Source organism: Coregonus lavaretus, assembly GCF_964263955.1.
Source record: "Coregonus lavaretus genome assembly, chromosome: 5".
Taxonomy (NCBI): Eukaryota; Metazoa; Chordata; class Actinopteri; order Salmoniformes; family Salmonidae; genus Coregonus; species Coregonus lavaretus.
This window is the reverse complement of record NC_139992.1, coordinates 15,177,776-15,203,310: the sequence shown is the minus strand read 5'-3', so window position 1 is coordinate 15,203,310 and position 25,535 is coordinate 15,177,776. Positions and strand designations below refer to the sequence as shown.

At 42.5% G+C, this 25,535-nt stretch overlaps 1 protein-coding gene across 7 annotated transcripts in view; it reads left to right on the top strand.

Annotated features, from left to right (window-relative positions):
* The window catches only part of LOC311129826 (unconventional myosin-Ib-like), a 122,038-nt gene extending 97,085 nt beyond the window's left edge, over positions 1 to 24,953 (top strand). For 5 of the 7 annotated variants that reach the window (XM_084162284.1, XM_084162287.1, XM_084162283.1 and 2 more), the window contains 18 exons: positions 1,068 to 1,172; positions 3,053 to 3,115; positions 3,436 to 3,636; positions 4,310 to 4,536; positions 6,001 to 6,201; positions 7,580 to 7,673; positions 8,613 to 8,762; positions 9,334 to 9,402; positions 9,506 to 9,592; positions 9,977 to 10,063; positions 12,566 to 12,652; positions 14,028 to 14,102; positions 14,402 to 14,536; positions 14,798 to 14,904; positions 15,093 to 15,225; positions 21,380 to 21,532; positions 21,830 to 21,960; positions 22,174 to 24,953. In XM_084162284.1, the coding sequence (XP_084018410.1) occupies positions 1,068 to 1,172; positions 3,053 to 3,115; positions 3,436 to 3,636; positions 4,310 to 4,536; positions 6,001 to 6,201; positions 7,580 to 7,673; positions 8,613 to 8,762; positions 9,334 to 9,402; positions 9,506 to 9,592; positions 9,977 to 10,063; positions 12,566 to 12,652; positions 14,028 to 14,102; positions 14,402 to 14,536; positions 14,798 to 14,904; positions 15,093 to 15,225; positions 21,380 to 21,532; positions 21,830 to 21,960; positions 22,174 to 22,306 (2,238 nt within the window). In that variant the 3' untranslated portion in view covers positions 22,307 to 24,953. Of the gene's footprint in view, positions 1 to 1,067; positions 1,173 to 3,052; positions 3,116 to 3,435; positions 3,637 to 4,309; positions 4,537 to 6,000; positions 6,202 to 7,579; positions 7,674 to 8,612; positions 8,763 to 9,333; positions 9,403 to 9,505; positions 9,593 to 9,976; positions 10,064 to 11,350; positions 11,438 to 12,565; positions 12,653 to 14,027; positions 14,103 to 14,401; positions 14,537 to 14,797; positions 14,905 to 15,092; positions 15,226 to 21,379; positions 21,533 to 21,829; positions 21,961 to 22,173 lie in introns of all 7 variants that reach the window. The other 2 variants (XM_084162289.1, XM_084162288.1) reach the window with 2 other exon arrangements.
* The last annotated feature ends 582 nt before the right edge of the window (positions 24,954 to 25,535 follow it).

The following is a 25,535-nucleotide window of genomic DNA, read 5'->3' as shown; positions in this document are numbered from 1 at the left end:
GTCCTAATTCAGATCCTCATCTAGAACAGGACTTCCATTGTGTTTTTTGTGGTGCGATATGAAGGAGTACTGGTGCCTCTTAAGTGAAGGAGAGGACATACAATAGCAGAGCTTTTCTGAAGAGTGTATGAAGTAGCCTGGTCCCAGATCTGTTTGTGCGGTCTTGTCAACTCCTATGGTCCTCCAAATGTTTGGCAAGGCTGCACAAACAGATCTGAGACCAGGTTATGTATGAACACACTCCTGTTGCCATGTGTGTCCTGCTCCTCCTGACCAGCAGTGTCCAGTACGCCCTTCGCCCCCAATAGTTATGCTGTTCTAACCCACTGTAACCTAAGCAAATGAGTGATATAATGTTACCTAACCCAACCAACGCTGATGCTGTTTGCCAAGTAGGGTTGATTGCAATGAAAAAATGAACTGGTGTTCTTAATTGATATGAAAAGGGGGTACTTTTTTATAATTTAGGCTTTGAAATGGTTAACAAAAAAACAATCTTTCGTGCTCACTGTTCAACACCTTTTGAAACGGGTTTCTGATAAACACTGAAGCTTTACCGAGGTTAGTTTACATGTATCCATGATAAGAAACACAGGTAGGATTTTACGATCAGGAAGCTATTTGTCTTGTCCAAAGACACTGTCCTTTGTTTGTTCAAGAGTGGTTGTAAAGCAATAAGGAGGAATGTCAACAAGGAATAGAAAGTTCTAGACCCTTTCTGGTTGCTTGGTTGCCTAGATTGGTAGCTAGCATTGCCACAGTTTTAAAGTAGATCAGTTCCCACAGTACTTCAGAGAGAAAATAGATTATCTCGGTTTGTTTGGAAAGAGACATTTCCTTTGTTAGCGTGACATTACAGTGAAGGAATGGAGCTTGAGCAATTTTGGAGCCAGCCTGGGTCTGTTTTGGCATGCATGCGAGAGAGGACAGCAGTCCAGTGTATTAGTGAGTTTTACCCCCAATATGTGGTACCCTGCTGTTTGCATCTGGACAGGCTAAAATGCTCAAATGTGGCCTAATGACCGAACATGAGTCTAAATGGTATCTATGGGTGTTCTCCTCTACAGGACAACAGCTTTGAACAGTTTATCATCAACTACTGCAACGAGAAGCTTCAGCAGATCTTCATCGAACTGACGCTACGTGAAGAGCAGGAGGAGTACGTCAGAGAGGTAAGGAATGGTTCCCTGTTTCCCTTACTGGGGACAACCGGGCTTTAGAGCACACCGTATCAAAACGTTTTAAAACCGTCAATGAAAATGAGTGTTTCTTATAGCATTGCCTCATTGTTCTAGTAGATCAGTCCCCACAGTAGTTCAGAGAGAAAAGAGATTCCCTTGGTTTGTTTGGAAATAAAAAAATTATTTGTTAGCGTGACATTACAGCTAAAACCATAGCATCCTCTCTGCCCCCCTGACACCTCTACATTCCACACACTGACGGGTCAATTTGTAGTGTGAGCCATGCCTGTCATCCAGTGTTTTAGTATGTCTGGGCTGTGACGTTGACCATGCCTATATCACTCATCTCTTTCACCTCTGTTTTGTCTAGACGCTCCCCTGTTCGCTCCGTGTACTTCTTGCTCTTTCACTCGTTTCTTTCCCATCCATTTAATCTTTCACTTTTCTCTCTGCCTCTGTTTCCCATTTCTCTTCCTCCATGTTCTATTGTCCACCTCCCTTATCTTTCTAGTCCTCTCTCTCTCTCCCTCCTTCCCTGCCCTCACCCTTCTCTCCTGCTCTCTTCACCACTATTTCCATATCTCTCATTCTCCTCCCTCTCCTCCTCTGTGGGTTTGGGGACTGAAGTGATCCTTCACTCCAGCAGGGGAAAACAGACTTCTCCCCCTGGGGCTCGGGCCTCTGTTTGCTTTCAGAGCTCTAAGTATGTGAGTGCTACTCCCTTGACCTCCCCTCCATGATATTCCACTGCCTGGCCTCGCTCCAGATCAGTGCATGGGAAAATACCACACTGTGGGAGACAGGAGGGGGCAGGAGAGTGGGGACAAACCACCAATCAGGATGCAGAGTCTGCATCCCCACATGGCTAACCCAGCCCCGCCCCCAAACCTGGTCTCCCTGTCTGTCTGTCACACAGGCCAAGTCAGCCAGAACCTAGCGGTTCCAATTGTTTTTCCACCATTCATTTTTCCCATAGGGGATTTTAGAAACACTTAAAATAAGGGCTGTGTTTCGTTTAGGCTTACCCTGGCGTGAAGTTTTGATAAGCATGTAAATCTCACTCAGACAAGGTGATTTTTATAAATATATTCTGCTCTATTTATACTGAAATTGAAAATGCTAATTAGCATCAAAGAAGACATCGTGCAAGACTACACATCCCTGCAAGCTCCTGCATGTCATCTCTAGCTGATACCTTTGCAAACAGAAATTGTCAGTTTAAAACTTGCTCAAGACGGTTCACAGAATTGTCAATTTTAAGGAAATGTAGCTAATTAATTCATTACTACGTTTAGCTAACGTTAGATAGTTAATCCAGAGATTCTTACCTTTGCTTTAATTCGGCAGTCTCATCTAGATCATCATGGCATTTGTAGTTCTTTATGATTGCCTCATTAGCAGCTAATTAGCATTTCATTTTTTTTTGGGGGGGGGGGGTAAATACAGGCAAATATGTTGATAAGTCACCTTGTCCTAGAGATATTTACACGGTTATCAAAACGTCACGCCAGGGTAAACCTACATGGGACACAGCCCTTATTTTAAGTGTTTCTAAAATCCCCTGTGGGAAAAATGAATGGTGGAAAAAACGATTGGAACCATTTCCCTGTTTGACCGCTAGGTTTTATGGGTATGATGACTCCTACTGTGGTACTCTATGGCCCATTGGTTAGCTGCCTGTCTGAGAGTATAGAAAGTCAGGGCGTTTATCTCTTAAGCCACTCAGGTCTGTATAAGTAAGTCTAGGTGAGGTCAGGATTACGCTACAGGACAATGCTTTGTTGGAACGCCCAAGACCTAAGTGAAAGTTAATAGGGAAAAAGAGAAAATAGTAACCCGTTTGTAACCTCTTGTCCTCTGTTGTTTGACAGGGCATCGAATGGACCAACATTGAGTATTTCAACAACGCCGTTATCTGTGACCTCATCGAGAATGTAAGTCGGTCTCCCTCAATGCCATCTGATTCTTGGAAAGCAAAACAAAGCAATTTCACAATAAACCATGAATAATAACTTGAAACAATTTTCCATGATATACACATCATGGTTTATCGCTAGTGACAAGACATGATTACATCAAATATGAGAGAACTTTGGGCTGTAATCACAGTTGACTCGGTTTAGAACAATTATAATACTGTATCGTACATTTAGAATTTATTTTGAAGAATGTCCTAAGAATGTATTCTAAGAATAATATGTTAAGAGGCATGCGTTATAATAATCCCACTCTCTCCTCTTTATCTCTGTTGTAGAACCAGAATGGTATCTTGGCCATGTTGGATGAGGAGTGTCTCAGGCCAGGCACAGTGACTGATGACACCTTCCTAGACAAGCTCAACACCATCTGTGCTGAGCACCAGCACTTTGAGAGTCGCCTCAGCAAGAACTCCAAGTTCCTGACAGACCACAGCCTGCCTCACAGCTGCTTCCGCATCCAACACTACGCCGGGAAAGTAGGGAGGAGAAACACACCTTACATATACTGGGAGACCATGTGGGACCCAGGGTTGGGGTCAATTCCATTTCAATTCAGGAAGTAAACTGAAATTCCAAGTCCAATTTTAGTTTTTTTTCCTGACTTGACTGAATTTAAATGGATAAATTAACCCCAATCCTGGTGGGACCTGAATTAAACTGAACATAGACATGTATTACCTAGATCTGGCACTGGTAATCACTGGCGAGGAGAAAAGATGGGATCAATACTGATTATAGTCACATGAGCGGAGAGGAGAGGAGCATGCAGATTTGGGTTAAGAGCATTACCTGGAGTGCATCACATGCAGTGATTGTAAAAAATATCAATAATGCAGAGGTTTTCCTTGACACATGATGGACCAGAATAGCCCAGAATATATCCTGCTTTAAAGACACTCCGGGTAAATGGATCTATAATCCCCATTTGGTCAAAATGCCCTACAGTGTTGCATTTTCATTAATCGGATTCAATCCATGGCAAGTATTTCCTCAGGATGAGTTTAGGATTGACAGTGAAGTGCTACTACTCCTCCTCCCTCTGACTGGGTTGTCTGTCTTTTTACAGGGCAATAACAGATATTTTCTGTGCTTCGTGTCTGAGTATTTACATCACTGTCTTGGTGTTTTCATCATTGTCTTGTGGTCTAGGTGCTGTACCGCGTGGAGGGCTTTGTAGACAAGAACAATGACCTGCTGTACAGAGACCTGTCCCAGGCCATGTACAAGGCCACCCACAGCCTGATGAGACAGCTGTTTCCTGAAGGAAACCCTGCTAAGGTCAACCTGAAGAGACCCCCCACTGCAGGCTTCCAGTTCAAGGCCTCCGTAGGGGGACTCATGAGGAACCTGCAGACCAAGAACCCTAACTACATCAGGTACAGTAAACCTAAAACCCCACCTACACTACCTTTTGAAAGTTTGGGGTCACTTAGAAATGTCCTTGTTTTTGAAAGAAAATCAAATTTCTTGTCCATTTTAAAATAGCATCAAATTGAACAGAAATACAGTGTATACATTGTTAATGTTGTAAATGGCTATTGTAGCTGGAAACAGCTGATTTTTAATGGAATATCTACATAGGCGTACAGAGGCCCATTATCAGCAACCATCAGTCCAATGGCACGTTGTGTTTGCTAATCTAAGTTTATCATTTTAAAAGGCTAATTGATCATCAGAAAAACCTTTTGCAATTATGTTAGCGTAGCTGAAAACTGTTGTGGTGATTACAGAAGAAATTAAACGTTCCTTCTTGAGACTAGTTGAGTATCTGGAGCATCAGCAATTGTGGGTTCGATTACAGGCTCAAAATGGCCAGAAACAAATAACTTTCTAATGAAACTCGTCAGTCTATTCTTGTTCTGAGAAATGAAGGCTATTCCATGTGAGAAATGTAACTGAAGGTCTCGTACAACGCGGTGTACTACTCCCTTCACAGAACAGTGCAAACTGGCTCTAACCAGAATAGAAAGAGGAGTGGGAGGCCCCGGTGCACAACCGAGCAAGAGGAGAAATACATTAGTGTCTAGTTTGAGAAACAGACGCCTCACAGGTCCTCAACTGGCAGCTTCATTAAATAGTACCCGCAAAACACCAGTCTCAACGTCAACAGTGAAGAGGCGACTCCGGGATGCTCAACTTCTAGGCAGATATCTCAGAACAACAATAGACTGATGAGTTTCAGAAGAAAGTTCTTTGTTTCTGGCCATTTTGAGCCTGTAATCGAACCCACAATTGCTAATGCTCCAGATACTCAACTAGTCTCAAGAAGGCCAGTTTTATTGCTTCTTTAATAAGCACAACAGTTTTTCAGCTGTGCTAACATAATTGCAAAAGGGTTTTCTAATGATCAATTAGCCTTTTAAAATGATAAACTTGGATTAGCAAACACAACGTGCCATTGGAATACAAGACTGATGGTTGCTGATAATGGGCCTCTGTACGCCTATGTAGATATTCCATTTTAAAAAAAGCCATTTCCAGCTACAATAGCCATTTACAACATTAACAATGTCTACAGTGTATTTCTGATCAATTTGATGCTATTTTAATGGACAAAAAAATTGCTTTTCTTTCTAAAACAAGGACATTTCTAAGTGACCCCAAACTTTTGAACGGTAGTGTATATCATGTACAGTAAACCTAGAACCCCACTTACATCATGTAAATTACCATTCACTCCGAGGATAATGTATTCAAAAGGAACAGTATTGTGATCAGAAAAAAATCAACAAACTCTAAACTCCTTGGGGCAGTATTCTGAGATCTGTTAGCTCTGATCGGGTCCACTGTCTACCATTGTGACCATTGCATGTCCGACTCTGTCTGTCTGTTCTCCTCAGGTGCATCAAGCCCAACGATAAGAAGGCAGCCCACATCTTCACTGACTCACTGGTGTGTCACCAGGTGCGTTACCTGGGACTGATGGAGAATGTGCGTGTGAGGAGGGCAGGCTACGCATTCCGCCAGCCCTATGAGCCTTGTCTGGAGCGATACAAGATGCTCTGCAAGCAGACCTGGCCTCACTGGAGAGGACCCGCCAGGTAGGACCTCAGCTCTGCCTTTACAGAAATACTGTAGTTATTAACTGCCTGTTAGTAATATGTTATTTACCATGTGATGATCATAGAGTAAAAAGATCTACCTCAATCAAATCAATCTAATGTATTTATAAAGCCTTTTTTACATCAGCAGTTTCCACAAAGGGCTTTTACAGTTTCCCTTCCCATGTTCAGCAGTGTTCTAATTGTATAACAATGTAGCAACAGCACTGTAGTCATCATGGAGGATTTTCCCATGCATATCCCACCATGATACAACTGTCAACAAGCCGTGTTGGGTTGGCTTGATCTGGTTGTGCTGGGTGACTATCAGATCATCTAACAGCTCAATCAATTCCTTTACTTTGTCCAGGGCATGTTGAGGCAGTTGCCCCATATCTCTGCAATATGCCCATATCACTCTGAGTCATGTTACATTCACTGTAAAGGTATTAGGGATGGGCACGGTTAATCGAACAGACTTTAGTATTCGCTTATTGAGAATACGTTTTGGGAGAAAAATTGTAGGCCTATTTTAACAATGAAAAAGCTTTGTCTAAATTAAATTAATCTTGTGACATTTTTACCTACAAGGATATACCGTGACAATTTAAATTATTAATTTAATTAAACGACAAACTTTTGAATGTACTTTCTCTAATGGTGCGTTGAGCTACTGCTGCGCATTTCGCCCTCCAGGCTGCCCTGAAATCGGTATTTACTTCAAATAGCATTTACAGGCACTCACCTGAGTTTCCACAATACCTGACACAGATCAATGCAAAACACTCACCAGAAACCCTTTTTGTAACAGAATCAGTTGTATCATGGCGAATATCAGCCTTTTCTTTCGCTGTTGCTGTTAACCAAACTACTGGAGAAAGTAGCACGTCCGCCCCTGCCATGTGATTTGGTCATTCGGATTGGTCAAGAGTCTGGATATCGTACATTTTTTATATTATTCGAATAGGAAAATAATTTCAAATGCCCATCCCTAAAAGGTATTACATCGATTCCTATCTGATGTGGATTATACACAACAGCATATTTGGTGTCTAGTGTGTGTGCCTACTATCCTCCTTATATGGTGTGAATAAGTGGTTCATGAGGTTACAACATGTTTTCATCATGTTATCGTCTTAGAATGGCATCTTTCCCCCTGTACTCCCTGCCTTATCTGATCCATCTACCCCCTCTCCCTCTGTCTCTCTCCCTCTGTCTCTCTCTCTCTCACTCCCCTATCTTTTGTCCTTTCCGCTTCATCTGAACTATCCCGATCTTGTACCTTTAATCATGTACATGTGACAGTCCCATGTCCAACTAGTTAAGAGAATGGTCGTAACAGAATAGTTAAGAGTTGTTCATCTCTGTCTCCCTGTAGGGACGGAGTGGAGGTGCTGCTGACCGACTGTTCTGTTTCAGCTGAGGAGTTTGCCTACGGACGCTCCAAGATCTTCATCAGGAACCCCAGAACGGTAGCATGACATGAGATGACATAACATAACATTGTAGAAGCACACCCAGTTGATCTGGACCATGTTACTGAGTCTGATGGTATTAATGGTACTACTTGATGTTTTGTTTTTATTGTATTTTGTACGTAAGGTTTAGAAAGGGTTACCGCCAAGGATGTGACACAACTTTGAAGAGAGCAGCATGCTCTGTAACTGGCATTTGTCCAGTTTTATTAGTACGGAAGATTTAGCCATAGATCATAAATGTGAGGAGACATGGATGTATTCATATACAGTTTGACTAAAGCCAGAATCCAGTGGGCTCATGCTCTCATGTTTGACCTGCATTAAAAAGCTTCTAGAAGCAGGAAGTCGTGCTCTGCTGAGCCCCTCTCTACTAATTACAACACTTAACCTACATTATGGAACATTCTAAGAACACATGGTTTCACTTATCCATTCTACAGCTGCTCACATAGGTGTGTGGGGGGGGGGGACATTTAGGCCTACTCTCCATAGCAGCATGGGCTTTTAGAAACTGCAGTGATGGGTGGAACAACGTACTCTTTAGTCAGTCCAGGAGCCAGCCTAAACAAAGCCTGATCTCATAGGGGTTTGTCCTTATCCTTGATCTACGTTACCTTCTTACCAGATTAGCTAGGTATCTCCATCTCTCAGCTGTACAGTGAAGGTACAGTTCAGTCAGGCTGGTGGTAGGGTGGGGTCTAGTCACTGAACTCCCATCCCCTAGATCTGTCTGGAACTGTCTTTTGAGGTGGAAGATGTGTTTGGGCAGATATAGAAGCCTCTTATCAATCTCAAGATCTTGTGCCAAAATGGTATCCTGTCTAATTGAAAATGTCCTCTCATTCCTAAATTGTACAGACTATGCTGGCGTCCATAGTATCATAGTACATGTTTGATGTTCCGATCATCCTCTTCCTGTTCCTGTGTCCCCAGCTGTTCACCCTTGAGGAGAGGAGGAGGGCGTGTCTGGAGGACCTGGCCACCCTGATCCAGAAGATCTACCGGGGCTGGAAGTGTCGTACTCACTTCCTCCTGCTGAAGAAAAGCCAGGTGGTGGTAGCAGCCTGGTACCGCAGATATGCAGTGAGTTAGCTTGTCTCTCTAACTATGCACATGTAGGCACACACACACAACTTCATACCAGCCTTTATTCAGTCTCAAGTGTAGGGGGTTGCAAAATTCTGGAAACTTTCCCGAAGTCCTCAGGTTTTCCAGAAATTCTAGTTTGGATGATTCTCAGAATCAGGAGGGGAAAGGCGGGGAGAGAATCGTGATTCCTCTCCTGTTCATTTCTGGAGCTCTTGTACAGGTGCAGGATCTTAATTTAATCAGTTTCTCACAGCAGGAAAATAATCCTGCAGTAACAGGAAATGTGGATTATAATTAATGGACATTTTTGTGGGGGTTGATACATTTTTACTTAGGGCAAATCAGGTCTGACATTTTAAAGTGGGAATTACTAACTTTAGAAGCCTTTTTAAACCTTGAATACACTACAAGTTTGCATTTCCTGCTGTTCAGGAAATGTCCTGTAACAACAGGGTGATCAAATTAAGTTCCCACATCTATATATGCTAGCTCTAGAGCTTAGATATCTGTAGTTCGAATTTACTTGTCTGTTGAGCTCAGTGTTTTTTGCCTTGTCCTGTTGCAGCAACAAAAGAAATATGAGAAAATCAAGAGCGCTACACTAGTGATGCAGTCCTTCACCAGAGGGTGGAAGGTATGTCTATGTCCACATGCCAGTCAAACACTATAAGAATGCATATTTTTCTGTGATAATGCTGCAGTAAAGGCATGTTTTTAAAACAATTGTTTTTCTCCAGGCCCGCAAGATATTGCGACAGCTGAAATACGAGAAGAGATGCAAGGAGGCAGTGACTACAATTGCAGCGTACTGGCACGGGACTCAGGTACTGGCTAAAAAACACTACCTAATGGCTATATAATGATTAGACAATGTAAATATATATAATGAAGATATTGGGAGGAAAATTAATGGACTACTGATTACGGGCATCCACTGACTTGCTTTTACAAGGTTTGTCTGTGATAAAGCCAGGTAGGGAAATACTGTATTTTAAGACATGGCTCTGCTCAGGTCTCTCAGCTATACTAAAAGCTAAACTAGAGCAATTCCACAGCTTTTCTCCTCTAGTCTTCTTCTGCTGTGGCTGATCTTACCACTGCTGCTTTTTCTCACTCTTTTTCACTCTTTCCACCCTCTCTAATTCTTCCCACCTCACTCTCTTCCCTCCCTGCTCCCTCCATCCTTCCACCCTCCTGGCCACCCCCAGGCTCGGATGGAGCTGCGGCGCCTAAAGACGGAGGCGCGGAATAAGCGCGCTGTGTCTGTGATATGGGCATACTGGCAGGGGACCAAGGTATTTAAGCCTGCTGCCATCGTGTTTTGCCATCTCAGCTGTCCGTCATCCCCCATGTCCCGCCCCTCCCCTTGAAACTTACCAATTAAATGGCTCCTCCTTATCCCTCTGTTGTCCGGTGGTCCACTAATGTCGCCCCTCGCCTACCACTCTTTGACTCATCTGTTTTATTGTCCCTTTTCATAGGTGTCATTTTGGGGCTTGTTGAAAGGGTTACCCACTAACATATTTTTACCCCTTTAACCTAGAAACGTCTGTGTGCTAGCAGCCTCGGTTTTTACTGCTATAGAGCCTTCCTTACTTACTTCCCTTAGGAACAACAGCAAGTCCCACAACACAACACGCCATTGTCTTGGTCTGTTGTTTTCTTGTTGACGTTTGTCATTTCATTCCGCTGTAATCTGTTACTATATGAGACTTGATGTACAGTAGGCTACAATAGATCATCAAAATGGTATATCATGTGTTCACTTTGATGCTGCATTAGTTCTGAGAATAGACCATGCTGAGAATAGACTGTATTCTATGTGCTATATAACACACTAGAGCCACCGATCATGTAGCCTAGGCCCTAATGGTCATAGCACATATGCTACCATTAGCAGTTTATGTACTTAGCGTGCCATTCTTTGCATTAGAGGCCCTTTAAATCCTTTAAAACAGTCCATGTACTACATGTCATATTTGATGGGCCTTTAATCTGACACTATTTTGTAACTCAGCAACATCTTATCTAAAGGCTTTACGGGCACACTGACCAAATAATCATCAAATACCTTTTATTGACACATTTATCAAGCCTACTGTAGTCAGTTACATGACTGAAGCAGTCGCGACTAATCGGCCCATCTGATTGGTGGATCTAGTCTCTTAGCCTGGGGAAAGCCCACGGTACTGCCACTGAATCAGAGTGGGGTCAGTGAGTTATGTGAGCTGTTGTACTAAAACAGACCATGCCGAGTTCTAACGTGGTATCAAATAGCCATACACAGTAGTCACAAAGTTTAATGAATATAATTGATGTCAGATACTATATCGGATACAATTAACTTCTGTCTACATCATGAAAACCTGGGCTTTTGTACTAATGGTGCTAATTCATATCACTCAGTCATAAGCGTCAAAGAGTCGTTCATGTTATCCTCCATTGTCTTAATCTTTTTGCTACTTCATTGCGGGGTAGGCTACACATTTCTGTCTGTCTGCTTCTTATTCCTACCAACACCCATCCCAACGGGTATATTCTTTCCAAAACACAATAAACAATAAACCCCACCACTTCCCCAGGCTCGGCAAGAACTGTGGCGTCTAAAGAAGGAGGCGCGAGAAAAGCTCGCTGTGTCTGTCATTTGGGCTGGCTGGCAGGGGACCAAGGTATTTGGGAAGCAGCCTGTCGTCGACAATATCCATCCGCCCACCTGCCATTTCTCCATCAAATCAACCCAGGCCGATGCCAGAGCCCTGCATTAGCTAAACATTGGTCTGAACAGACCCCAACATGTCTCTCTAGCTATCCTCCCCATTACCACCACCCATCTCATCTATATTGCATGAAAAGGTGCCATACGAACCCCTCATCCAATGTCCCGTCGCATGCCAAAACATAATTGAAGGGGGGGAAAGTCACCTAACCTACTGGAATGGAGCAAGACCCCTAAGCCCCCATGCTGGCTCTCTCAGCCCAGCTAGCTGCTGTTAGCTAGCCTTTAATGGTTTAATGGAAGAGATCTAGAGATAGATGGCTGGAGTTCTGGTGACCCTTGGCTCTGGTAGATAATAGACAGGCCTGTGCACTAGGGGGGAGGGATGGGGGTGGGGTAAGGGTAAAGATACAGTCACTTAAGCCTCTTTGCTATGCAGCCTGATGGATTATAGCTGATCCAGACTGAAATCGGGAGGGGGGTGAGGAAGACGGGGGTGCGGCAGGGGGAATTTTGCCACGCGCTAGACTGGCATCACACACACACACACACTCGCACAGTGTCTGGAACCTTGGATAGACCCTGTGCCTGCCCTACCCCAAACCACCAACACACTCTGTCAGGATGTTTGGGTGTGTTGTGTTTCTATTCCTCCCTGAGGCCCAAGCCTCACCTTTTGCATGCTGTTCTCTTTAGAAGTTGCATGCTGCTACTCTTTGCTTGCTGATTCCTTGAGGCTTGCAGTGATTGTTTTTTTTGTGTGCAATGCAGTGTATGGAACCTTGGAGAAACCTTTGAACTTTGTACTTTGCTCCTGCTCAACAGAGCCACCTGTTTAAATAAAAAGGTTCTAGCCAATATAGATGTACAGTACATACACATTTAATAATACTGTAGTCTATTTCATGATAGTTGCATTCTTCCCATAGTGGGTTCAATTGTCTTCAGGATCTTGCTAACTAGACAGGCTCTTGTGTGATGTGTCCTCACACAGGGCAGTGTCTCTTCCTCCATATCAGTCGTTTATTATTTCCTCCTTTCACTCTTTCCTTCCCTCTTTTTCCTCCCTTCTTCCCGACAGGCACGCAGGGAGCTAAGGCGCCTGAAGGAGGAGGCCAGGCGTAAGCACGCCGTCGCTGTCATTTGGGCCTACTGGCGGGGACTCCAGGTATACCTGCCCACTCCCTCTTACCCTCAGCCACTCCCTACTATCCTGCCCAGCCACTCCCTACTACCCTCCAGCCACCCTTCTACCCTGCCCTTACACCCTGCCACCCCCTACCTCCCAGACATCACCCCTGCCTTTGGTGTTGGAGGGGTAGGCACACTTCACAAAACCAGCATGTAGCCAGCCTCAGCCTGTCAAAACTCGGGAGCCCCCTGGACCAACCACACAGTGATGTCCCAGTTAATGCATGCAAGCTCCAGAGTGACTGATTTGAGATCTGGGCAGTCCAGTACCAAAGTATATGCCCCTCCTACCTTCCCTCCTCTCCTCTATCCCTGCAGTGACACACATTACATTATTACGTTCCACGTCCAGTGTTTAGAGGATTCAGATGTGTGCCATGAGGTTAAATCTGCCCTATATAACCCAGGGCTTTAGATAAGCTGGCTATGGCTGGTTATAATTGAGTGACAGCTGCTTTTCTTTACCCCTGCTTGTTCCTGAAGACTGCAGCCCCTTAACAGAGAGGTCAAAGGCTACTACTTGCCCTGACTGACATGGCAGAGGCTGCCTGGATGTCTGTCTGACTGTCTCTCTAGCCATGTTTGTCTGTCCTGTCTGCACGCTAAGCTATCTAACCCTCTACATGTACTCAGTCCCAATGTAGCATATCATCTTTCGCTCTGTTTTCGTCCAGGTGTCCTGGTTGTGTCCCATTTCTCTACTGTTTTGACCTGTTGTTTTGTCTAGCTTCCGCTTTGTCTGATGCTATATCTACTCCATTCTCTTGTCCTTTTCACCAGTATTATTGTAGTCTGAGTGGCCCCAATCCTCTCACTAATTGACTGCACAATGTGCACGTCACCTTTGCACATCACAGAGAAGCTCTCAGCACCTGTTAACGATTAACTGACTCCAATCAGTGTGATTTAAATTGACCTCATCAATTTATGTAACATCTCATTTTCAGCAAAACCATTTAGGAGAAAAGTCAAATTCTGATCAAAGTTTTGTTGAATGCTCAGCAATTTACCTACAGTATAATATTTTCTCTCCCTTTGTACGTTGGGTTCATTGTTTAACTAACCACGTCTGCCTGTTGTTCTAGTGAAGGGTTCTCCAACCCTGTTCCTGGAGAGTTTCTGTCCTGTAGATTTTTGCTCCAACCCTTAATCTAGTGCACCTGATTCTAATAATTAGCTGGTTGATGAGAGGAATCGGTTTAGATAAAACTGGGGTTGGAGTGAACCTACAAGAGCTCCCCAGGAACAGGGTTGGAGGGTCCTGTTCTAGAGTCATGTCAATCAGTGTTGTTGTGATATCATTCCTCAAATCAGATCACTATGGTGATGATCAGTTGTCTCCTTGGTTACAGGTGCGCCAGGAGTACAGGAAATTCTTTAGGGCCAACGCTGGCAAGAAGATCTACAACTTTATCATCCAGAGAATTGTAAGTGGGAGCAAGATGGCAAGACAACACAATCAGATCGGGGACCAGCCTAGCAGGAATGAGCCGTCCGTCCCTTTTAAGCACTGTTCTTCTGAATCACTAGGGTCCGGTTTCCCGGACACAGATTAAGCCTAGTCCTGTATTAAAAAGCACATTAAATGGAGAATCTCAGTTGAACATGCTTCTCGGACAAGGCTTAATCTTTGTCCGGGAAACCGGTTCTATATGTTCCTGAATGTCAACAGTAATCCAAGTCTGAATGGGAGGTATAGAATATATGCCCGTCTCCCTCCCTCCAGATGCAGAAGTACTTCCTGGGTCTGAAGACTACCATGCCCTCCATGTCCCCCATAGACAACACCTGGCTGGCCCAGCCTTACAGTTTCCTGGAGGGAGCTCACACTGAGCTCAGGAGGATCTTCCACCTCTGGAGGGTCAGTTAGTTATTATCTTTGGCAGTTCTTTCAAGTGGTCATCACTGATCCTACAAATTATTATAAGCGTCAAGTAGTATATGCCACTACCCAGCGGGCAAATCTGATTGATATGTCATTATAACCAGATTACAACCTGGTTGTAAACTGGTTGTACGGATGTACAACCAGCGTTGCGCGCTGGCTTTATAACTTACAGTACGGGGGACATCAATATAACACATTTCCTAGGGATTGATTATGTATTTTTTGAATGATTAGTGCAAGAAGTACAGGGGCCAGTTCACAAAGGAGAAGAAGGCTGTGTATGAGGAGAAACTGGAGGCCAGTGAGATCTTCAAGGACAAAAAGGCTCTGTACCCCAGCAGGTATATCATATTGTCCTTTTTGATTTAATACATTACATAATGTTTGACGTAAAGCTAATGTTCCAAGCAGTGAATCTGGCACATTTTTCCTCTGAGTATAATCTATGAATTGCTGCAGGTTCCTCTCTGTTGCTTTCTTAGGTCCATGAAAAGCGCTATATAAAATACATGCATTATTATTATTTCAGTGTGAGCCAGCCTTTCAAAGGAGATTATCTGGAGATCCAGAAGAACCCCAAGTACCAGAAGCTGAACAGTGCTGTGGAGGAGAAGGTGCTACTGGCTGACGTGGTGAACAAGATCAACAGGGCCAACGGCAAGGCAAGTACCTTTCTCAAAGTACCTTACCTCAGCAAAATCAGATCAACAAGTACCTTACCTCCGCAAAATCAGATCATCAAGTACCTTACCTCAGCAAAATCAGATCGACAAGTACCTTACCTCAGCAAAATCAGATCAACAAATACCTTACCTCGGCAAAATCAGATCAACAAGTACCTTACCTCAGCAAAATCAGATGAAGTACCTTACCTTAGCAAAATCAGATCGACAAGTTCAAGACTGCTGCCCTATGTACATAGTCATTTAAAGCTGGTCACTTTAATAATGTTTACATACTGTTTTACCCACTTTATACAGTGCCTTCAGAAAGTATTCACACTACTTGACTGTTTCCACATTTTGTTGTGTTAGTCTGAATTTAAAATAGATTAAATGTAGATTTATTTTTGTCATTGGCCTACACACAATACCCCAAAATGTCAAATTAGAAATGAAAAGCTGAAATGTCTTGAGTCAAGTATTCAACCCCTTTTGTTATGGCAAGCCTAAATAAGTTCAGCTGAAAAAATGTGCTTAACAGGTCACATAAATTGCATGATTTTTGAGTGACTAGCTCATTTATGGACCCCACACATAAAATGATCTGTAAGGTCCCTCAGTCAAGCAGTACATTTCAACCACAAAGACCAGGGAGGTTTTCCAATGCCTCACAAAGAAGGGCACCCATTGGTAGATGGGTAAAACATTTAAAAAGCAGACATTGAATATCTCTTTGAACATGGTGAAGTTACGGCCCAGTACATCACTGGGGCAAAGCTCCCTGCCATCCAGGACCTCTATACCAGGCGGTGTCAGAGGAAGGCCCTCAAAATTGTCAAAGACTCCAGCCACCCTAGTCATAGACTGTTCTCTCTGCTACCGCACGGCAAGCGGTACCGGAGTGCCAAGTCTAGGTCCAAAAGACTTCTCAACAGCTTCTACCCCCAAGCCATAAGACTCCTGAACAGCTAATAATGGCTACCCGGACTATTTGCACTGCCCCCCCACCCCATCCTTTTTACGCTGCTGCCACTCTGTTAAGTATTTATGCATAGTCACTTTAACTCTACCCACATGTACATATTACCTCAACTACCTCAACTAGCCGGTGCCCCCGCACATTGACTCTGCAACGGTACCCCCCTGTATATATAGCCTCCCTACTGTCACTTTATTTTACTGTATATATAGCCTCCCTACTGTCACTTTATTTTACTTCTGCTCTTTTTTTCTCAACACTTTTTTGTTGTTGTTGTTTTATTCTTACTTTTTTTGTTTAAAATAAATGCACTGTTGGTTAAGGGCTGTAAGTAAGCATTTCACTGCAATGTCTGCACCTGTTGTATTCGGCGCATGTGACCAATAAAATTTGATTTGATTTGATTAATAATTACACTTTGGATGGTGTATCAATACTCAGTTGCCGGAGAGGAAGGAAACCGCTCAGGGATTTCACCATGAGGCCAATGGTGATTTTAAAACAGTTTAATGGCTGTGATGGGAGAACTGAGGATGGATCAACAACATTGTAGTTACTCCTCAATTCTAAAAAAAATATTCCAAAACATCCTGTTTGCAACAAGGCACTAAAGTAATACTGCAAAAAATGTGGCTATACAAAGTGGTATGTTTGGGGCAAATCCAAAACAACCCATTACTGAGTACCACTCTCTATATTTTCAAGCATAGTGGCTGTATCATGTTATGGATATGCTTGTAATCGTTAAGGACTGGGGAGTTTTTCAGGATAAATAAACATAATGGAGCTAAGCACAGTCAAAATCCCAGAGTAAAACCTGGTTGTCTGCTTTCCACCAGCCACTGGGAGATGAATTCCCCTTTCAGCAGGACAATAACCTAAAACACAAGGCCAAACCTACACTGGAGTTGCTTACCAAGAAGACAGTGAATGTTCCTGAGTGGCTGAGTTAGTTTTGACTGAAATCTACTTGAAAATCTATGGCAAGACCTGAAAATGGTTGTCTAGCAATGACCAACAACCAATTTGACAGAGCTTGAGGACTTTTGAAAAGTATAATGGGCAAATGTTGCACAGCGCAGGTGTGGAAAGCTCTTAGAGGCTTACCCAGAAAGACTCACAGCTGTAATCGCTGCCAAAGGTGCTTCTACAAAGTATTGACTCGGGTGTGAAAGCGTATGTAAATTATATATTTAATTTTCAATACATTTGCTAACATTTCTAAAAACAAGTTTTCACTTTGTCATCAATGAGGTATTGTGTGTAGATGGGTGAGATCTATTTAGTCCATTTTGAATTCAGGCTGTAACACAACAATGTAGAATAAGTCAAGGGGTATGAATACTTTCTGAGGGCACTGTATGTATATACTTTATTCTAGCCATGGCTCATCCTATATAACTACTGCTGTACACACCTTTTCTATGCAAATACTGTCCATACTGTCTATACACTCAGTGGACAGTTTATTAGGTATACCACCCCGTTCACGTAAATGGTTTGCTCCTACAGAAAGTGAGTCGTGAGGCCGTGGCTTGTTATATAAGCAGGCAGACGGGCATCGAGGTATTCAGTTACTGTTCGATTGAACATGGGCAAAATGACTGACCTAAGCGACCTGGGTTGTCCTGAACAGAATGATGTATTGTGAAGACAATTTGCCGTGGCCACACATTTGAATGCACTCATGACTCATTCTATGCACACCAAAATGTGTCTGCTTCTCTGAATTGCCTAGTGAAAGCCTAACACTGTAAGATTGTATTTTATGATTTAGCTAGTCATGTTTGCAATAGAACAAGCTTTCAAATGATGCCCACCTGACCCAGATTGTGATTTGTAATGGAATGTTTTTGAATTGCGTAAACAGCAACAGTAATTGTTTAAAGGCAGGGATGCAGGGCTGTGTTCCAAACAAAACAACTACCAGTGTGCTGCTCTAGTTCCTCAACGGCACAGCTAGGAGAGCTCAAAAAAGCACCTTATAGTTGAAAACTTCTTTGAGTCATAAAAGTGCATTGATATGACTTAGGAACTGTGCTCACTTTGGAGAGGTGTGTGGCCATTTGGAGAGACCAGTTAGTCCTCTCACTCAAACCCTTTCATTTTTTTTTGTCTTGAGTTTGAGTTTGAGTTTATTTTTACAGGGACAGTGCACATTAATCAACGTTTCAGTAAAAGTGCCGGTTTTAGCCAGCCGGCTAATTTTCAACCGCAGTCCCTGGGCAGGTTATTAAAAACAATTACAATATAGACAATAACAACATAGAACAAGCAAGACGTAGCATACAGACCGAGCAACATAGAACAAAAAGCAGCAAGACAAAATTCATAAAAGCAACAAAATGTTTCCACACCTCACAAGTTACAGACAACAGACATGGAGAGCGGCAACACACAGCTAGGGACCATGTTCACAAATCTGATTGACCTTTAGCCATGTCTTCAAGCATTTTGTGAAAGTGATATGTGGTGCAGTTGTGTGTGTCTGATGGCAGTGTATTCCAGACATGGGAAGCTCTCACAGAAAAAGCGGATTTACTAAAGGTGCTTTTCCTTAGGGGAACTACACAGTCACCTCTCATGGCAGACCTTGTGGATCTGCTGCCATATGTTTGGGTTTTCTGTTTAACAAAAATACTGAGTGGAGGGGGAGCCAAGCCATTTAGGATCTTGAATACAAGACATGCATCGGTGTATTGCACAAGATTTTCCCAACTCAGGAGCTCATGCTTTCTAAGGATGTGACAGTGATGATGGCTATTGGGCTTCCTATCAAGCACTTTGAGAGCCTGTTTGTAGACAGACTGAATAGGTCTTACTGTTGTACAGCAAGCTTGGGCCCAACTAGTCAAGCAGTATGTTAAGTGGGGGAGTATCATAGATTTGAAGTACAGTTTTGCTACCTCTGTAGTCAAACAATTTCGTATAAATCGGAAATTAGCTAGGTTGAATTTGGTTATTTGAATTACCTTTTTCACATGCTTTTTAAAAGAGAGGTTGGAATCAAGTATGATGCCAAGGTACTTAAAATCAGATACCCCCTGGAGCTTCTCCCCTGACACATAGACTTCTGGCTCAGTAGCATCTGTTGCCCTCTTTGTGAAGAACATGCAAACAGTTTTTTTCACATTGAGATGCAAACACGAGTCACTGAGCCACTTTGTAACCTGAACCATTACAGTAGTGAGTTCTTGTGCAGCTTGTTGTTTGCTCTTTGCATGCACATATATCACTGTATCATCTGCATACATTTGAACTTCAGACCCAGTACAGACAGAAGGCAGATCATTAATGTACAGGCTGAACAGGAGGGGCCCCAGTATTGACCCTTGGGGCACACCCACATCATAGCTAAGAGTGGGCGATAGCTCATTGCTCACTCTGACACACTGAGTTCTGCCTTCAAGGTATGATTTCATCCATCTCAAGGCATCGGGGGAAAAGTTGAACTTGGACAATTTTGTGATGAGAATCTCATGGTTAACAGTATCAAAAGCCTTCCTTAGGTCCAGAAACACAGCCCCAACAACGCCCCCTTTGTCCATCTTGGACTTCACATTTTCCAGAAAAAAGCAGTTGGCCATTTCTGTGGAGTGTTTCGCTCTGAAGCCAAACTGCATGGAATGGAATGTGAAGGGGCTGTTGTTGAGGTGGGCAATCAGTTGTTCTGCTACACACTTTTCAACAACCTTTGACACCACAGGTAGTATACTAATGGGCCTGTAGTTACTCACGTCAGCAGGGTCGCCTGATTTAAAGATGGCCGTTATTATGGCCGACTTCCATACCCTTGGAAACACCCCGAGACCAATAGATGTGTTGGTGACCTTAGTAATGGGGCCAATGAGTGACTCTTTGTAGTTTTTAAGAAAGGTAGAGTCCATCCCAAACACATCTTTGGCTTTAGAGTTCTTTAGTGAGCTAATCACCTTGTCTACCTTTGACTCAGAAACCTCCCTTATGATGAAGACAGGTTGAGCATCATTTACTAGCACTGAGCCCAAAAAACCAGTGGAGGGGTTCTGTGTCAGTACCCTGACAGAGTCAATAAAGTAGGAATTGAAGGCTATTGCTATTTCGACTGCATCCTGTGTTAGATTGTTATTCACCATGATTTCTAGTCTTTTTGCAGTGTTACTATGGTATTTCCCTGTTAACTTTTTTAGATTCTCCCAGATCAGTTTAGAATTTCCCTTTGCTTCACCAATTATGTTAATAAAAAAGTTTGCCTTGGCCTGTCTGATTTCTTTCATCACCTTATTTCTCAACATGGTAAACCTACGTCTGTCATGCTCTAATTTGGATCTTAGGGCTATTTTTAGATAATAATCTCGTTCTTTCATCAATTTTTTTCTTATGGTGCACCAACCCCAGGTTTTCCAAGAATATTCTTATCATGATACTGAATGTATCCAGAGTATTTTCAGATTTCGTTATCAACAAATGTGGTGAAAAGTACAGTAAATGGAAAATTAACACAAAATCAACAGTGTAATGTTTGGATTCTGTCTTGTCAGGTGAACTGTTGTGTTTTCGCATAATCTCTAAACTGTTCCCTTTTAATTACTACCATGGTTATGCATATACTTTCCATATTTCGTCTGTAAGAAACATTTCAATTTAGCCCTATCCATATAGGCCAATTCCTAGGAGTGTAAGGGGTTATTTTATTGTTTTAGTTTTTTTACTTTTGGATTATGTGTGTATTATTGCTAGATATTGTTTTTGGAGCTAGAAACATAAGCATTTCGCTGCAGCTGCAATTACATCTGCAAAACTGTGTACGTGACCAATAATCTTTGATTTGACCTTACCTCAGTAAAATCTCTGTCACGTTTATGACTGTTCATATAATTGTACTAAAGCCTGAGGGGGTCTGTCTAACTGACAGGCTTTTCAGAGTCATTGCTATATTATAAGTATTATATCTGTAACTATGCTGTACACTAGGAAAATGTATGTTTTACAGATACAGCCTACCTGTGCTTTTATACCACTATAGCCAAGAATAAATGCTGTTTTTGCAATAAATGTGTTTATATTTCTATAGGTTATTACTTTGTTATTATGATTTTACCATGTACTTTCTAGGTAAATAACTAATTTCTGTACCGTAAAATAAAATGTTACCAAATTCTTAGGGTATTAAACCTAGCCTTCTTCTTGTTACAGGGGTCACCAAGGCTCTTCTTGCTGACCAAAAGCAACTTTGTACTGGCTGACCAGAAGACAGGCCAGGTGAAGGCCAGCGTGCCGCTGCCAGACCTCACCAGTGTTTCGGTCAGCACTCAGAGTGACGGCTTCTTCGCCCTCAAGCTCAAAGAGGTGATGGAGGCAGGGAGTGTTACTCCAGCTGCACTGTGATGCACTTACACATGGACATCATCCATCTAGCTAACTACCCAGCTGGCAAAGCTGGTTGAAATTAACCTGCTTTGCTTGCTGCATAACCACTGGTTGCAAACTGATTCTAATGATGTCATTTCAAACAGTTTCTAGTTGTAATAATAAAGTTCTGCTTCATAACTTTTAATTCAACATTAAGGTGCTAATCATGGAAAGACTGGGTAGGCATATTGACTTTGAAATTACTAACACTCCTCTCTGTGTTTTTACCCATAGGGCTCTGCTTCAGCTGCCAAAGGTGACTTCTTGCTAAGCAGTGAGCATCTTATAGAGATCATCACCAAACTCCACCGCACAGGGACCACCGCTGCAGACGGGGACCAAATCAACATCAACATCTCAGACGAGTAAGAACCGGAGACACGTCGCCATGTTGACTTTACATTGCAATGCTGTTGTTTCCCTTTGTCAAATCTTCGTCCCAGATGTGTTTGTGACGTCTTGCCAACTGCTACGGTCAATATCACATTTGCACAAACAGATCTAGGATCAGGCTAGTTAAATCCCAGGATGTGATGTCAGATGTTTCTAATCATACTTCCTCTTTATCTCCATGGCAGGTTCCTGGTGCAGTTCAAGCAGGACAAGGTGTGTGTCAAGTTCATCCAGGGGGGGCCTAAGAATGGCACCAGTGCTGCCTGCAAACGCAAGAACAACCGCCTACTGGAGGTGTCTGTGCCATCATCGCCATAGAGACGACACAGCCTCCCTAAATGGGTTGTCATGACAGTTGACCATCAACACCTAAACGCCAGCCCCGCCCCCGATGACTGTGCAATTACGCTACTTTTTGTTGTTGTTATTTGTTCTCTTATTTCCTCTATTCTGAGTCATTACATCACTGTAATATTTAAAAGCGCTGCCACTTTTGGTAGAGAGTGAAAGACCCACAGGATTGCATGACGATAGGGTTATGAGAGAGAGAAAGATGTTACTTTGTTTTACTTGTATTGTTTTTAAAGAAGGGTGGTGGGTGATGGAGTTGTCAATGGAGCATAAGATATCTACAGTCAGATAATGATGATGACAATGATGATGATTGTTGAGCTTGGTGAAGCTAATATGCAGGCTGTGTGGTATGGTATCAAAGACAGCCATGCCAAGCCATACCCATATTCAGAGATCTCTATAAAGGTCAAAGAAAGAAGGTATTGACAAGTCACACCCCTGAACTAGCTTCAGGTCATCGGCTTATTTCTTCTGTTTGAACTCTGAAATGGCAACTCTAAAGACCAACGATGACCAGAGAGCTTTCAGGGTTGCTTAAAATTTTTATCTGAAAATTTAAAAAAATTATACAATATGACTGCACTTGTTATGTTCACTCAGGTGAGTTAAAATGAGAAAAATAATGATGAATAGTCAGAATATTGGCTGGGTTGTTTCTGTTTATTGTTGTGCTTTGCTGACACCTACACAGCTGACAGTGGGTGGTCAAGTAGAAGAATCAACACTTGTCAAATGTGATTTTGCCAAGTGCTCTATCGTTAACCACTTAGTATCCATAACAATTCCCATCTGCCATTGTCGGCCCCTTCGCTGTGTGGTGCAATGACGTGTTACATGTATCAGTGTTGTCATCTAGTCAGGTCTTGGCCGAAGTGAAAACCGAAAAGGTGAATGGTCCCTACACTCAGTTTATCATTATAAGGAAATGCCCCAAAACATTTTGAAGGGGGACTTAATCAACCAGGACCAATATTTTATTTGATAACACACTGCACATGTGATCAATATTCATTTCCTCACTTTCCAGTTGTCCTCAAAGTACATCTCTTTTACTTTACATCTCCAAGCTTTACTCAATATACATGTATAAATCATTATTCTTAACTGTTATCTTTTGCTATGTGTAACTGAGCAGTGCAGATCCATATCCTTATAAATGTCATTACTCAGACAATAATTCAGTGGTTTGGTACACAGGGACCGCCCCTTATGAAGGCTTGTGATCGGTCGGATGGACAGGAAGTTCCCAACCACCACAGGAAATTAGATGGACCCCAGGGTTCCCAAGCCTACCCTGCGCCCAGTTTTCAGCTATGGGATAGGATTAAATGCATAGAAATCGAATATAACGGCAGTCCCCATTCAAGTCAATCATTCATCCGTTCTATTCATTCTATTTCTTTGCATTTAATCTTAGCCGATAAGCGAAATCCCAATAGTTAACTTTTGAAAAATTGGGCCCAGATGACTATCGCAGATTCAAGGCTGGTCAGTCTTTTTAGAGCCACAAGGCTGCTTGTTTTCAATGGCCCTCTTGTGTGAAATTTAAGGGAAATTAGCTATTTGCCTGGAATGCTGCCTAGGCTAGGCTACACAAGCTCAAGCATTCCTCCTCCCTTTGGCCTGAGTAAATTAGTAAAAGGACGCAGCATGTCGACAGACAGGACACAAGATTAAGTCCTACACTCTGACAGACGTTTCTCAGGCACATGCTGTTGAGAGAAACACTCACTCACTGTCATACACATCAGCTGTACATAGGCGAAGACGTAGACCCAGCATAGATAGAGTATGTAGGGGTAAATTATAGTATCCTTATGCTAGTTCTCTTATTGCTGTGTTGCAGAAATATCTATTGTTTTTGCCATTGCAATGTGGGTGGTTACATTTTTTGTAGCCCCACTCTGGCTAATAATAAATGCAGTGTTTTTCTTGGGACTGACCCAAACAGTTTTCTGAGTGCATATGGCCATATAGTACATTCTTGGGAATTTTTTTCAGAAATCTAACAATCACAGCTTTACTGTCTACCTGTGTACAAACTTGATATACTTTATACACACAAGCCAATGTCCCTGATCTTTGAAATTTGAGCCCTATATTTGGAAGTATATTTAATATGATATTCTTTATCAGGAGGTTTCGTAGGGGCTTTGTACTGTTGACTTCAATGTGAAACCATTGGGTTCTCTGGTGGTGGAGGTTGTAGCTCAGCCAAACTGCTCTAGATCACATTCCTATAGATTCTGCTGGGGTATTTTCATTTTAAGTTTTTGTAATTTCACAGAAAAACCACAGGTGGACTTTGAGGAATTATTGTTTTTTCCTTGCACGGGGAGGATGTTGAGCTGAATAGAAGTATATTTGTTGCTTCTCAGTTCAGTTCTGTACAGTTTGAGATTTCAATGCAGTTTGCTACAAGGTTAACCCTCTCGCTCTTCAGTGATTATTTGAAGTAAAAGATGAAAATAGAAACGCAACATGTTGTATGCATTCTTGTGTGCCTAATGTAAGACCGAGAACATGGAATTATTTCAATAGTACTCAATGTAACACACTTACAAGTAATTTTTTGTAATTAAAAAAGCAATAAATAAATACTTTGACTTTGTGATTGTGTTGGTTTTGAAAGAGTGGAAGCATATGGGCAATTCCACATCACTCTGAAACTGGAATTGGCCATATGTACTGTACATGTTCATCAGTTTAGTTTATGATCGCTCAAGACAATGTTTTCCAGTCATCAGCATTACCAGTCATTGACCGCTAACCATTGATGCGTACACACAAACAAACAAATAACATATTAGCAGTACATTACAGTATATCCATCACACAACACAAATAATAGTCTTTCTGAACTCTCTAGAGCTCCTGTTATTGTCTTTTCACATCTGGCCAGCCACCATAGACCTACTATACAGTACTTAAAGTGGACAGACAGGGCACTGTGAACTCCACTACCACTTCATCCATTAGATCAAATGACTGAGTCTGAGATGATATTTATTAGTAGTGTATCAGGTGAGCTGGGGGAGAGGCCCTCTCTCTTTCAGCTCTCCTGGTACATTGATAGTAAGGGGTGGACTGGAAGGGCCTGTATGTAGGAAGACCCGACCAGGCAGCTACCCAGATGTTTTCCATCACATCTGGAGAGTTGTCCTGGGTTAAATTCCGTGGCTTGGGGAGACTG